At 42.9% G+C, this 14,871-nt stretch overlaps 1 protein-coding gene across 1 annotated transcript; it reads left to right on the forward strand.

Moving 5' to 3' along the window:
- Nucleotides 1–1,511: 1,511 nt before the first annotated feature.
- Nucleotides 1,512–7,042, forward strand: LOC117843894 (polyadenylate-binding protein 2). The gene is made up of 9 exons (XM_034724642.2): nt 1,512–1,934; nt 3,196–3,314; nt 3,482–4,138; nt 4,210–4,287; nt 4,378–4,467; nt 5,337–5,474; nt 6,032–6,202; nt 6,314–6,517; nt 6,600–7,042. The coding sequence occupies exons 1-9, from the start codon at nt 1,661–1,663 to the stop codon at nt 6,849–6,851; spliced, it is 1,983 nt and encodes a 660-aa protein (XP_034580533.1). The 5' UTR covers nt 1,512–1,660; the 3' UTR covers nt 6,852–7,042.
- The last annotated feature ends 7,829 nt before the right edge of the window (nt 7,043–14,871 follow it).

Raw genomic sequence — 14,871 nt, forward strand, 5'->3', positions numbered from 1 at the left:
TGTTTAGTTGCCCTGAATTTGGGTGTCCAAAATTACTGTTGTAGCACTGTAGCACACTGTAGCATTTCGTTTGTATTTGTGAATTATTGTCCAAATATTGACTAATTAGGCTCAAAAGATTCATCTCGCAAAGTACAACAAAACTGTGCAATTAGTTTTTGATTTCGTCTACATTTAGTACTCCATGCATGTACCGCAAGTTTGATGTGATGGGGAATCTTCTTTTTGCATAGTGTCAAAATTAGGAGTTTGGGTGGAACGACCTTAGCTCAAATGTACGGGTGATATGCGTAGATTGGGCTAGGATTCAGCGCCGATAGATTGCTAACTTGTCTCACGTATCATCGCTGTCGTAAATGAATCTAGCTAATATTGGCTTGCCATAACATGCATGTCGATATCATTGTCCCTAGGACCCATTTAAGCGCGAACTGGTTGGAAAAGGATTTATTTGTAGCAGAGGATGTGGGAACATTTTGCATTAGAAGCTAGGAGGCTAAGCAAATGGTTCAACAATGATGCAGTATCAACGCCTTTTTTCCTTATTTGAACAATAGAGCTTAACCTTTTCCACTTAATAAATTGGATTTGTACGATCATTCGACATAATCACCCTCAACATTCAATTAGTTCCACTTTTGGTTCTAAGTTGACATGTCGAATTCCATAACTAATGATGATAAAACTCAAAATCAGGGATCATACTCAGAGCAATCAATACAATTCATATTGACTGTTGCGTGTAGTTTATGTGTCGATAAATTTAGAGCTTAGCATTCCTTGTTTTTCAACTATGGCACTATTTAGTTGTTTTTCAACTATAGCCCTATTTAGAACGAGGGTCGGCTAAAAATTAGCCCCTGATGATCCAACGGTAGAAGTGGGCTAAAAATTAACCAACCTCTAACTAAACTTTAGTTCATTAGACCTCCAAATCTAACTAATAGGGGCTAATTTCAGACAAGAACGGCAAAAGACAAAAATACCCTTCCACTGCAACCTTATAATTTTTTTCTCATACACACCCTAAGGATAGAATGGACTTTCACTTAATAAATAGGCTAAAAAATAGTTCTAATAGGGTTAATTTTAGCCATCTAAAATTTAGATGCCTAAATTTTGATCAGAACCAAACTTTATCCATGCCCTGTATATTTGAGTTCATACTCTACGAGCTCGATGCATCTTTGCCATGTTAGAACTCGGATACCGATTTCTGAAAGAATTCCACGTCCTTATTTCGCCAAACAACAAATTCCTGGTCCGGTGCACCATCTTCTCCCCTTGTCCTGCTCCCTCCGGAGTCCGGATGTTCCAGAAGCCGCCGCGCGCCGCCACGTCACGATCCCCCCATCCCCTCAGCCCCGTCCCGCTCGGACACGTCGGCTTCCCCCACGCGTCCCGATCCCCTCCGTCGACGGACGTCCGTGTCCGATCCGACGGCCCCGGGCGACGAGGGTTTTGCCCCGGGGGTACAAATAGCGCCTCCTCCCCCGCCGCGCCGCCTCCGCGCTCTATTCTCTCTCCTTGCGACGCCGCCGTTGGGAGCCCTGCCCTGACCCCGGGAGAGCCCCCAACCCTTATCAAACCCTAAACCAGAAAACTATCCCCCAAAAAAATCCGCAAAAAAACCAGAAAAAAAATCACCACCTGATCGGAGATGGCGGCGCAGGGGCAGGCGGCGGCGGCGGTGTCGGCGGCTGCTGCGGCTGGATCTGCGTCCGAGTCCGGCGGCGGCTCCCCGGCCGCGGCGGCGGCGGCGTTCCCGGCGACCTCACTGTACGTGGGCGACCTGCACGAGAGCGTGCAGGACGCGCAGCTCTTCGACGTCTTCAGCCAGGTCGGCGGCGTCGTCTCCGTCCGCGTCTGCAGGGACATCAACTCCCGCAAGTCGCTAGGCTACGCCTACGTCAACTACAACAACCCGGCTGACGGTGAGCCCCCCGTACTCCTCCCCGTGTTCCCGATCTGTCGGTTAGGGTCCCGGTACAGCCGGTTGCGATCGGCTCCGCGCTAGGGTTTGGGGAAGCCGCCGGATTTGGCGGCGGTTAGGGTTTAGACGCCCAATCCCCGATCGGTTGGCTCGATTCGGCTAGGTTTTGATGCATTGTAGTTATCTAGCCCTATTGCACGGTCGCAATCATGGTTTCCTCTAACATGTTGCTTGTTTTGATGCGTTGCTGTGATTGCAACATGTTTTATCGGTTGGGAAATTTGGGTACCCCGTTACTGAATGTTGGCTGATTTCCTCTTTGGCCAAGTTAGGTTCTGATGGTTGATTTCATAGGAGTAAAAAAATGTTTCTTGGTTGCTTATTCTATTTATTGCTGTTATGTCTTTATCAATATGCTAGGGTTTCCTTATAAGGTGCGCTGCTGTTCTGTGGTGCAATGTTTGTGGATTTGTACTGCAACCCTTGGTCACTTAATGTATGTTATATGTTGGCTTCAAAAGAGTATCTTTTGATTACTGGCAGCAGATCTTTAGGATTGTTGCTTTGTTTGATGTGTTGGCTGTGATTGCAACATGTTTTGTCTGTGGTGAATTTTGGTTTCTTCATACTGTTTATCTTGAAGTTTTCCTCAACAAGGAGCTTGGGTGCCCCACCAAAATCACTTATTACCTGAGCCTCTATATCTTGTGAGATAACTTGATGCGTGCCTATGTATGTTTAAAGGAGATGGTTTCTTTCCTGTGAAAGTTCTTACCATGCTGTTCATGTGAAGGTAATGGGAATTGCCTTGCCTTTCTTTCCCTGTTCTGGGAGATGTTGTTGGCTAAGTTGTGCCTGGTGGCTAATGGATATCAGTCACTTAAAAAGGTTTCTTTTATTGCTTATATAGGGATATTTGTGTTGTTGCATCTTCATTCAATATATATGCTGGTTTTCTTGCAAGATGTGCTATCTGTTGCACAATGTTTGTTCGTCTGTACTTCATCCCTTGATTTACCTCAAAAGTTTGTTATGGGCTGCCAAACGAACTCTTTTAATTACCCCCAAAATGTAATTTTGAAAACTTATTGCGTGCGACCTTGCCATGCGTGTGCTGTCCTGTAGATTTCCGTATAAATTCTTGAAGTGTGGCACATCATTAGGGGTTGCACGCTTTCTGACTCACTTAATTTGCATCTGGTACTCTTGTGAAGCATACTTATCTTCTTTATGGTTTTGTACTGATTAAAAATCTATTGCAGCTGCACGGGCCCTTGAACTGCTTAACTTCACTCCTATCAATGGAAAGCCTATCAGGATCATGTATTCTAACCGTGACCCCAGCTCGCGCAAAAGTGGCACAGGAAATATATTTATTAAGGTGTGTACCAAATTTCCGTGCCTCTTTTATGCTCCTATCAGTTCTTATAATGGGTTTTATCTCTCCTGTACCTTTATTTGCTTGGTTTAGCAGATGGTTTGCTGCTAAATTCCTATGCGATGTCGACTTTCCAGTTATGAATCCTGACCTTCTGTTCTATTTTGCAGAATCTTGATAAGTCAATAGACAACAAAGCTTTGTATGACACGTTCTGTGCATTTGGGAACATTCTTTCATGTAAAATTGCTACAGATCCTTCGGGAGAATCAAGGGGCTATGGCTTTGTTCAGTTTGAGCGGGATGAATCTGCTCAGTCTGCTATTGATAAGCTCAATGGGATGCTTATCAATGACAAGAAAGTGTATGTTGGACCATTTGTCCGCAAGCAGGACAGGGAGAATGTCTCAAGCAATGTCAAGTTCAGCAATGTTTATGTGAAGAATCTGTCCGAGACTGTAACTGATGATGAGTTGAAGGAAATGTTTGGAAAGTATGGAACCATAACTAGTGCTGTTGTTATGAGGGACAGTGATGGGAAATCCAGGTGTTTTGGATTTGTCAATTTTGAAAATGCAGATGATGCTGCTCAGGCTGTTCAAGAGTTGAACGGCAAGGTATTCAATGACAAGGAACTGTATGTTGGAAGAGCACAGAAGAAGTCAGAAAGAGAGATGGAGTTGAAGGAGAAATTTGAAAAGAATATTCAAGAAGTTGCTGAGAAGTTCCAAAACACTAACCTGTACCTGAAAAACTTAGAAGACAATGTTGATGATGAGAAGTTGCGTGAACTGTTTGCTGAGTATGGCACTATTACTTCCTGCAAGGTCTGTTTAACTGGCTAATTCGCTAATAATATGCTTCTTAGGTTTGGTTGCTGACAGGAACTATGTTGTAGGTTATGCGGGATGCGAATGGTGTCAGCAGAGGGTCAGGGTTTGTTGCTTTCAAATCTGCTGAAGATGCTAACCGAGCTGTAAGCTTTGTTTGTGTCCATATATTTTGCAATTCTGATTTGATTTGACAAATTGATAAATCATTTTCTTGTCTTGATAACTGTGTACAGCTCACGGAAATGAATGGCAAAATGGTTGGAACCAAGCCCCTTTATGTAGCTCTTGCACAGAGAAAAGAAGACAGGAAGGCAAAGCTACAGGTAAATATCCGACTATCTGAGGTTAAGCTTGCTGCACGGTAATGTTGCATCTGTGCTTTTTTGTATGCTCTTTCACAACACAGAATCTCTTGGTTGTTTTCCTCGCATAGTTGATGAACAAGTCTAGCGAATATGCCTATAAGATATGCATCACCGTATATTGTATTTCACATGTTAATGCACATGCTTGTTTATGATTAAAAAATGTTACTTTTGTATTTACTTAAATTCTTATGAGATCGCTCGGCTAGAAATTTACAGCGTATTTTATTTTGCAAATGTCAAACTTTGACCAACACTTAATCAACATTGACCAACATTTGATCAAATTATGATATATTTGTTGAGCAAAATTTATACAGCTAGATTGATATTTCAAATTGCTATCACCCAATGTATATATCAGTATAAATCAATGGTTAAAGTCTAGCTTTTGAGACCAAGCCAAAATAAAATATACCTTCTGTTCTTGAGCAGAGAACTGTGCATTCTGATAAAATTGGGATAATAGTTAAGACTTAAAATGGTTACTGCATACTTTTTGGTTGCTCAACATATTTGGCTTTTTTATTCTTGTTTATGGGTTGATTAGTTTTATGCAAGCGGGAAAGCAAGTGATGTATAATAGCTTTGTGGCATCAGAATTACTAAAATCCTTTTGAATCTGTACACTTTTTAAATGTCAATTCAATTCCAACTGTTTTGGCAAAATTGCTGTGACTCGCATGATCGTTTTGTGCTGTTTTATGTTCAGTGTTCAGTTAATATGTGTTTGCTAGTGTTAATGTAATGTACTTTTGATCCTCATAATATTTGCTCTGTTGCAATCTGCTATGTAAGTTCAGTACTAATTTACTTATCATTTGCAGGCACAGTTTTCACAAATGCGTCCTGTTGCCATGGCACCCTCTGTAGGTCCTCGCATGCCCATGTTTCCACCTGGTGTTCCTGGAGTTGGTCAGCAGCTGTTTTATGGTCAGCCACCTCCAGCCTTTATCAACCCTCAGGTATTATGTTGTTCACTTTTATGATGTATATATATGCTGCTTGGTGTATATGATAATTTATCTTTATTGACATGAAATCTTGTGTAGTGTGTGTACAAAAGAAATGCTGATATAACCTCCTCATGGTTTCCATTTCTTCTATTAAAAGCCTTAAAGATTAAGAAGAAATTAGCTGCTTAGTGTTTGCTCCATGAATTAGCTTAGCTGCCCCCCCCCCTCCCTAATGTTTGCATCCTAGCTCCATCCCTGTCTGTCATTCTTCGGTAGCTACTTTACTGGTTTGGTTGCACAACTGACCAAATGTAGCAAAAGTTGTGTTGCTTTGATTATCATTCAAATTGATAAGTCTGTAAACCTAATGTTGAATTGCATTCTTGACATACACTTGCTTGTTGGCTTCTTTGTTGTGAAAGTTTGATGAATACAAATGAAAATTCATTGTGAATAATTCTTTATTGATAGTTTATATCTTTTTTTTTTGTTTACGTGATGAACATGAACCCATCTGTTTTGTCTTAATATTTGTGGAACTGATAAGTGTTGTGATGTTTTGTTAGGCTGGGTTTGCCTTCCAGCAACCTCTGATGCCTGGGATGAGGCCTGGCGGTCCAATGCCAAACTTTATGATGCCGATGGTTCAGCAAGGACAGCAACCACAACGTCCTGCTGGTAGGCGTGCTGGTGCTGGTGGAATGCAGCAACCCATGCCAATGGGTGGTCAGCAACAGGTATATGCTGTATTGCTCAAATGCATTATTCAGTTTCATTCGTCTTTTGGAGAAACAGGTGGTAGAGTTCGTCTTTTGGAGGAACTGGCCTGACTTTTCTGTATTATGCAGATGTTCCCTAGAGGTGGGCGTGGCTACCGCTATCCCACAGGACGTGGAATGCCTGATCCTGGCATGCATGGTGTTGGGGCTGTGATGCCATCTCCATATGAGATGGGTGGGATGCCAATTAGAGATGCTGGTGTGTCACAACCTGTTCCAATTGGGGCCCTTGCCACTGCTCTTGCTAACGCACCACCGGATCAGCAGAGGCTGGTATGATATCGAGCCTGCGATTTGTTGGTTGGACTTTTTTGTTAATGAAGGGCTGATGGTGACTTTGTAATGTTTGTTGTAGATGCTTGGTGAGAACCTGTATCCTCTAGTTGACCAGCTGGAGCATGAGCAGGCTGCCAAGGTGACTGGCATGCTTTTGGAGATGGATCAGACAGAGGTCCTGCACCTGCTGGAGTCCCCAGATGCTCTCAAGGCCAAGGTTGCTGAAGCCATGGAGGTCCTCCGCTCTGCCCAGCATCTTCAGCAGACCAACGCCTCCCCTGAGCAGCAGCTGGCCAATCTGTCGCTGAATGACGGCGTCGTCTCCAGTTGAAAGTCTCCGATGACTGAGTGATCGAAGACTGCTGGCAATTTTTGCTTGATACCATCCTATCTAGAGTGCAATGACTTGGTTTGCTTGGTTATTGGAGTTTTAGCTTGCTCTATAATTAGCTGAACTAGGGGTTGGTCTAGTTTTGTCGTGGATTGGTTATTTTGGTCTTATGGATATGTTGTTTCGTTGAAGCTATCGTCGTGTTTATTACCGTTGTTGCTTTGTTGAGCGTCGTTCGTTGTGGGTTTGGTTGGATGAGCAGGTTGTAGACTTGTAGTGGCCCTCCTGGACTGAGAGCCAGCGTCCCTATGGGGGCTGTGTCTGAGCTCAGCCACCCAGCTATGGGGCTGCAGGGTACTTCAATAGTTAGGTCTCGCGATCACAAAACACATGCACGTTGACTCTGCGAGGAGACATGCAACTCAAGTTGTTTCTTACCATATGTTTGATTCTTGGTACAGAGCTTCCTCGTAGGGTTAGACTTAGGAGACTGGATATAATTAATGTTGCAAAACGCAATATAGCAGAGTGCTCCTAAAAAGCTACAGGTGCTCTCCTAAAAAGCTGCAGGTGCTATAACGCAGAGCGGCAGCCATGACCTTTAGCGGTGCGGAAAAAACAGCAAAATTTACCCTAATAGTAATTTCTCTAATTTAAACTTATAAAAGGCCTTTAGCGGTACGGAAAAAACTGCAAAATTTATTTAAACTTATAAAAGACCTTTAGCGGTACGAAAAAAACTGCAAAATTTACCCCTAATAGTCTCTAATTTAAACTCGTATTTTATAAGTACATGTCCTCGTATGGTAGACATAAGCAAACATAAAAAATAAGTCAACTCACAAGATATACCATAAGTTGTCATTTACTTCCTTCATTCCAAATTATAAGTTGTTTTTAGCTTTTCAATGTTCATAAATGTTATTATGCATCTAGACACACTATGTCTAGTGTATGACTAGATGCATAATAATATTTATGAATCTAAACAATCAAAACGACCTACAATTTGGAATTGAGGATTCATAAATCACAATTTGATCATAACGGAGTTAGCAGTGCTAGGCTATTGAATTTAGCGGTGCTATTTCATACAATAGCGGAGTTAGCAGCATTAGCGATAATATTTGCAATATTATTGGGATACCTTTCTCAAAAAAACTATAACGACGCTATAGCAGACTACTATTTGCTATAGTGGATATAATTCAATTTAAGAACTTGAACTAGATGGATTTGGACATCCGATAATTTAAAATCCATTAGCTTTGGATCTTACTGGACAAAAACAATAACAATTGGATAATCCAAATTAAATTGGACTTTTTCTGAATCACGAACAGAGCGGACTCCTAGTTCTTGGTCGACTGCCAGATGGGTGGACTCCTAGTTCTTGGTCGACTGCCAGATGGCCACCTACTAGCACCATCGTGAGCATCAATGCAGACCTCATCTGTTCCTCCCGTATTCAAACCGGCGGCAGCGCACACCAAGGCACCACTAGGACCAGCGGCATTGCCGCCGCCTTGGATCGCAACAACTGCTCATCTTCGTCCTCTTCCGCCAGGAGCACAAGGAAGGGGCTCAAGCGCTACTGATAGGCTAGGATGATGCCATTTCAGGTTGAGTTTAATTTTGTGTTGACACCCTGCAGCTGGCTGCCTGCTCCTCCTTTACGTAGTAGGACGTTGGATTGACTTGGATGGATTTGAATTTTTAGGACGATTGAATTGGATTGGATGCTACAGGTTTTGTTTGAGTTTGAATTGGACGGGGACTTATTCTAGTTGGATTTTTATTATTTGGATTTTGGATACCAATCCACACCAACCTCCACCCAGGGTGGCATTTGGTGGCTCCGATGAATGAGACCGATCTTTCATGTTGCTTGAGCAGGTCACAATCGAATTTTTGCAAGAAGCTTCGAGATAGTTTTGTGTTGCAAAGAGCTACGAAGGAGGTTGAACAAAGAGGAGTCCATACTGTTGATGTTCTGATTGGTACATCCACACTCACACTAGCTAATAGCTATCAAATTGGATGGTTTGAATTCATTTTCATCGAAGAGTAAGAAATCCATGTGAGCAAACCCTAGTTGGGAAGAAGGAAAGACAGAGTATATGTGAATTATAAAAGGAAAAAAAAGATGGCATAGTCTTCGGTGTCCATGAATAGGGCATTGTGGACGATATATATGCAAGTCCTTCTCCTTGAGCTTTTGTAATCTGAAATAGTTAAAGACTTGAAATGGTACGAAATAATTAGCGAATGCTTGAATCAGGATCCAAATTCTTCTTAGCAAATGATTCTTCCCAGTGGATAGACCACCGCTTCCCAATAGTGCCATGCTGCCTGCCTGCTATCCTGACTTTGCACAAACTTATCTGCCCAATGGCAGTCAGTTTATCATGGTAGGATTAGCTGATGTATGCTGGCCTCTCTAGAAATCTAGAAGCAATGGGTGCCTTGAAAGAAAACTACGAGATCACAAACTGAGCTTGTTTGCCTGGATATAAACTGCCATGAGGACCAGAAGGCGCCGGAAGGAGGAGCTGAAACCTTGAAGTCAGCGTCCCTTCACTTCCACCCACGCCAAGAACAGCTGAACCTGAAGTTGACCGTGAGATGATGCAGTTCCACCAAAAGCCTGAACAAGCAAAATGATAAGCCTGGTGCTGACAGCGAGCACATGCTACATTTAGTTCTAGTTCGTTCCTTGCCTTTATGCCAGTTTTTTGTTGCATCCTGTATAAAGATTTTGGAGTGTGAAACGTTGCGAGTGTTGTTAAAGCACATGGATGGCGTGTCCTATTTATGTTGGACAAAAAAAATCGGCTGTGTGATCAAGAGGACGAAACTATGCAACACGATGGACGAAACTTGAATTTTTTTTGGGCATGTATATGGTTCTTTCCTACTATCAAGAGTTGGACGGCAACACCACATATCTTTGCTTAACGAAGGAATCGAACGCTAGCTACCGCGCTCTGAGCTGCTGCTCTGGTGCATTGACACGATGGAGAGAGAGAACCAAATCCCTCAATTTAATGGGACAGGTTGGATCCACATTAACCTGCGTTTGGTTGAAAAACGAAGTGGGTTGGGTCCATCCAGGTGAGGAATATTTTCCTTAGATGCGGGTCGAATGCATCCTTCCAAAACGAGCAGACGCACTCAACCTAGATGGATGCTGTTCCTCTCCGTTTCGAGTGACAACGGGAGAGGCAAGGGCGGCCGCCCAGGGTGAGAACCAGCTCCGCCGGCTGGGCGAGGGCACAGGGAGAGGCAGGGGCAGCGGCTAGGGCGAGCTCAAGGCCGCTGGCGCCGGGCGAGGGCACGGGAAGAGGTAGGGGCGGCGGCCAAGGTGAGCTCTAGCTTCAGCCGGGCTAGCTTGACTTCCGTCGTCGGGGCCAGGCGCAACGCCAACGACGATGCTGGGGTCGAGGAAGAAGTGCGGAGGGATGGGTGGTGGAGGACGGGTAGAGAAGATAAGGGCGGCAGAAAAAAAAAGAAAGGAAAGAAGGATGACACATGGGACCCATAGATGATAGGTGGGATTCGCTGATAAGCGTCACCAACTCTGTTAAAATGGTATCCATCCTAAACCTCTCAACCCCTCCAACTAAATAAAAAACTGAAACGAATCCATCCCTCCAAACTAAACACGAGATGAGTCGAACCAGTCCCAAAATTAAACATTCCACTCGTGGGGATGTAGGAAGGGCGGGCGATCCTATTGTTTGAGATGGAACAAGGTTGGTAGAGGGGTGAAAGACGATGATAGCTACACATGGAAGACTGCGCGAGTAAGAGGAGAGGAAGAAATGACGGGTGTGAACACGTTATTAGGTTAGTTTTTTTTTCTGCTTTTGCTGGCTTCCGAGACGAGTTGTAGAACTGGCTTTTGAAAAGTTGGCTTAAGAAAAAGTTACTACAACAGTTATTAGCAAAAAACTAACTGCTAGCCAGAAGCCAAAATGTCAGGAAAAAAACAACTTTTCAGCCAAAAGCCCAAAAGGTTTAGCCCAAACAAACGCGACCTAAGTAGCTACCATCCTCATGATTCCACGGTACCATTACCAATAGTACATAAAGTAACTTTCTTTAGTACATCCAGACAATATAATACAATATCACTTAGGATTACAACTTATACGTAACCTCTTGCAACATAGACCAAGGTTAATTAACCTTGCTTGTAGATCCACGATACACAGCAAGCAGCTAGATGGAAATAATTAAAGGGAATGTACTCTCTCCATTCTTTTTTACATGTTACATTAGGTTTGTGCTAAGTCAAACTTATCCGACTTTGAACAAAATATATTTTCTGTAAACTTGATCAAAGTCGGATAGATTTGACATAGGACAAACTTAATGCGACATGTAAAAAACCAAATCATAAAGGGTTATGACAACATAGATCATTGACCTTGTTTGAAGATCTATGGACGAGCTAGGGTATATGGTGTGATTAAGGGGTGCTGAGGCGTCCACATAAATTTGCAAAAGCGGTGGTTAGGTCCAAATTTTCACCACATATGCATCACCGCGGTTCAACTCTATGATCTTAAGGCAACACACTTGTGACATCCTTAGTAATTAAGAGCAAGATCAAGAGAAATTAAGAAAGAGATTAGAAACAAATAAAAAATTTCTAAAGATTAAAGGCCAATCAAATGTTGCTAAGTGTTGAAACACCCCTTAATGGTGCTTACTTGGGCAGCAAATAAAAACAGATTTTATATAAGAATATAAATTTTGGCCAATATAAAAGTGGTAGATCTCTCCAAATAGAGAAACATTCATAATTAGCATTTTTTCTGATTTTAAGTGGAAGGTATTAAAAAATTGGATTGAAGTTCGGCCAAAAATTCAAATTCAATTCAAAACCAGTTGACTGGCGTTCCACCAAAGTTCCCTCAATTTTATCTCCAATTCTAGGCCTTTATAGAAGTTGGAGCCTATGTTTTGGGCTCAAACTTTTACATTTGGAGTTTTGACCGTGAAGTTCAAATTTTGGGAGAAAATCTGCACAGAAGATCAGCCTCTCTCGCGCCACACGAGAATGCCATGTGCGCTGGGTGCGGTAGCCGCGTCGTGGCTCGCCGGTGCCACGCAGCGCCACAGGCCTGCCACCGCTGCGCCGCCCAACCGCCGGTCGCATAGCGACAACACAGGGCGCAGGCTCACCCAACTCGCGCGCATGCTAATCCTCCCCCTACACGCCTTATCCCATCCGGCCAACCGCCGTTCGCGTGCCACGCCACGCGTCGGTGCACCGCATGGCCGCCGGCCACACATGCGCGCCCTCCACTGCCCGGCCACCGTCCAGCCGCCCAATATGCGGAGAGCCTGCACTGGACGTCTCACCTCTGTCCCTCCCCTTTGTTGGCCATATAAAGGGCCAGTGCCCATGCCGCCGGCTGCTCCTTCACTACTGCTCGAAACCCCGCTGCCCGTGGAGCCCTTATCTCCGGTCATCACCGTCGCCACCCAAGCACCGCAGAGCCCTCCCCTACCACCACTTCACCTTCCCCACCCCATAGTCGGCCACCACCGTCGCCGGCTCACCTCCGACCCCAAGCCCTACACCGAAGAGGTCACCGGTGAGTCACTCATCACTCCCAAACCCTCAGCCCACAACCGCCACCGCCGCCCTCGCTAGAATCTCGCCGCCCTGAGCCGCCGGCCGGCCCAAGGGCTCAATTGTGATTTGAGTTTTAGTTCTAGGGACCTTAGTGTAAAACACAGGGGCATTGCTCTGAGATTTTGAACAGTTTAAGGGTCCTTGGTTGAAGTGAAAACTCAAATTTGAATAAAATGCATAGAAAATAGCTGAAACTTGGAAAATGCATAGAAAATGGTAGAAAAGTAATAAAAATGTGAATCTTGTTTTGTTGAGTTCCTGATAATGTCTAGTTTATTTCAAAAATGCTTATGCACATGTTACTACTGCATATCTGAGGCTATAATTTAATTTTTTCTAGACTTGTTAAATGCTTTATAAATCATGTGATGATCCAAAAAGTGTGAAACTAATTTTGTTAGCTTTCATTAACATGCATGTTCCAGCTCTGCAACTTGTGTTAATAGAATCTATGGTGTTCATACTGTTTTAAATCCAAATGCTTAATTGCTATCTTATTATGGTTATTTGCATGATAATCAGTGGAAAATTGATAAAAATACAAAATAAATTTTATTAGTTTCCTGATGCTCATACCTGACTAGTAAAAATATTTATCCTTGTGAAATATGTATTTTTGGTTGCTTAACAAAATGCATGTTGTTTAATCTCATTATTGTGGAATAAATAGATCTCGTCCTTATAGAATCCTGATAAATTCACGGTAGCCTCTGATAGAGTGGAAAACCATTATGTAAAACTTGTAGCACTAAACTGATGATAAACTATAGTTATAAATCATTCTTCATATCTGTAGAATAAACATATTTAGTTTTTAGTAAATTTTGCGGTTGTCAAATCCATCTTAAATTTTTATAGTAGAATTCTTGTGTAGGAGGAAAGCTCTTGTAAAAATTTCATGTTTATATACTAGCAGATTCTTCCTGAACATTTATTCATGTTAAAAGCTAGTTATTTAGTAAAGACAGTTGTTACTAGGCCTGGTAGGTTCACAAATGATTATTTATACTCTTCACCAATACCATGATCATTCCTAAAAGTTGGCTAAACAATACCAAAACACCACCACCTATTGTCTTTTGAATAATAAGTTTCTAAGAATTTTATATGTGTACACAATCACCATCAAAATCAAAGCTATGTTTTCTTTCCAACCAACCTTGTTTTGGTGAAGAAAAGAAATGTTATGAACTTGTCTAGGTGAATGTGGCAAAAAGAAAAAGAATTATTTATAAACTTGTCTAGGTGAATGTGGTCAAAAGAAAAGAAATCTTATGCATATGCATCTCGTGTAGAAGCGAACTTCACTGACGGAATTTACGAGCTGGTTCTGGAGCCTGAATCCGAAGCCTGAAGAAGGACACCCTCCTGCTGAGCTGAACCTAATCGAGACAAACCAAGACCCGAACCAAGATTCGGAAGAACCCAAGGCTAACCTAGCATAAGAAGGTAAGCCCCAGAGCATAACCCTTCTTTTCAAGTTTATGCAATATCGTGTTTACTTATGTATGTGCATTAAGTTCATAGGAGGTGTATTGAAACCTTTGTTGTATGCTCCTAGTACCCATGTGTTGAATACTAGCATGTTAAGTCACGTAGTTGCTATGCTAAATAGGGACATGGTAAAAGTCGAGTGGTTTCCTATCACTTGCGAACTATAGGAGTTGCCTGTTTACTTATGTTGGAATCATAAGATTGACGGGCGGGGCTTGGTGCTATGTTCTTGAAATTGTGGATGCCCCGTCTGTATAGAGGAAAATTGCTAAGGTCAAAACGTGTCGGCGTTCGTGGTCAAGTGTTTGAACGTACTAAACACATGCTAAGAGAATGAGGAATTAGTAAGCCTAGTACTTGATTGAACCGGCGTGGAACTTTTCCCTGCTCTCTTTGGAATCGGGTTCCCTTGGTGCATGGGTACAAGTGCGGCCACGACACGACATCGTTCCGGGGACCGGTGGGGCCTTGTCTCCAAGGGAAGTGGGCTTTTGACAAGCGCCGCGGATTGATGGGAACTGTTGATAATATGTGAACCCATCGCGATACACATATGTTGTGTGTTTAGGTCCACCTTGCAAGGTTAAGAAATTCGATTCGAATCAGTTGCTTCTCATAGTCTGGGACTACTTGATCACTATTCTGCACGGATTAAGAGCTGAACAAGGATGATGCTTAATATTGATGCTTGTTTAAACTGTTTGTTCTACCATGCTTGCTTAGAATAGGTGCTAGTTAATTAACTAGAACTTGATGCTAAAACTTGAAAGTAAGGATCCACTTTAGGAGCTTTTGGCAAAAACAAACCCCTCAGCCAAAAAGCCTTGCATGTCTAGGAGTCAGTGGATTAGATACCACCTGACGGGTAAGTCTTGA

This window comes from Setaria viridis, chromosome 2 (assembly GCF_005286985.2).
Source record: "Setaria viridis chromosome 2, Setaria_viridis_v4.0, whole genome shotgun sequence".
Lineage (NCBI taxonomy): Eukaryota > Viridiplantae > Streptophyta > Magnoliopsida > Poales > Poaceae > Setaria > Setaria viridis.

Bases quoted from the DNA above. Each gene is read 5' to 3' on its own strand.
- LOC117843894 (XM_034724642.2), top strand. From the start codon at position 1,661: ATGGCGGCGCAGGGGCAGGCGGCGGCGGCGGTGTCGGCGGCTGCTGCG. The intron at 4,288-4,377 runs GTAAGCTTTGTT...AACTGTGTACAG, and splicing joins CTGAAGATGCTAACCGAGCT to CTCACGGAAATGAATGGCAA. The intron at 6,518-6,599 runs GTATGATATCGA...TGTTTGTTGTAG, and splicing joins CACCGGATCAGCAGAGGCTG to ATGCTTGGTGAGAACCTGTA.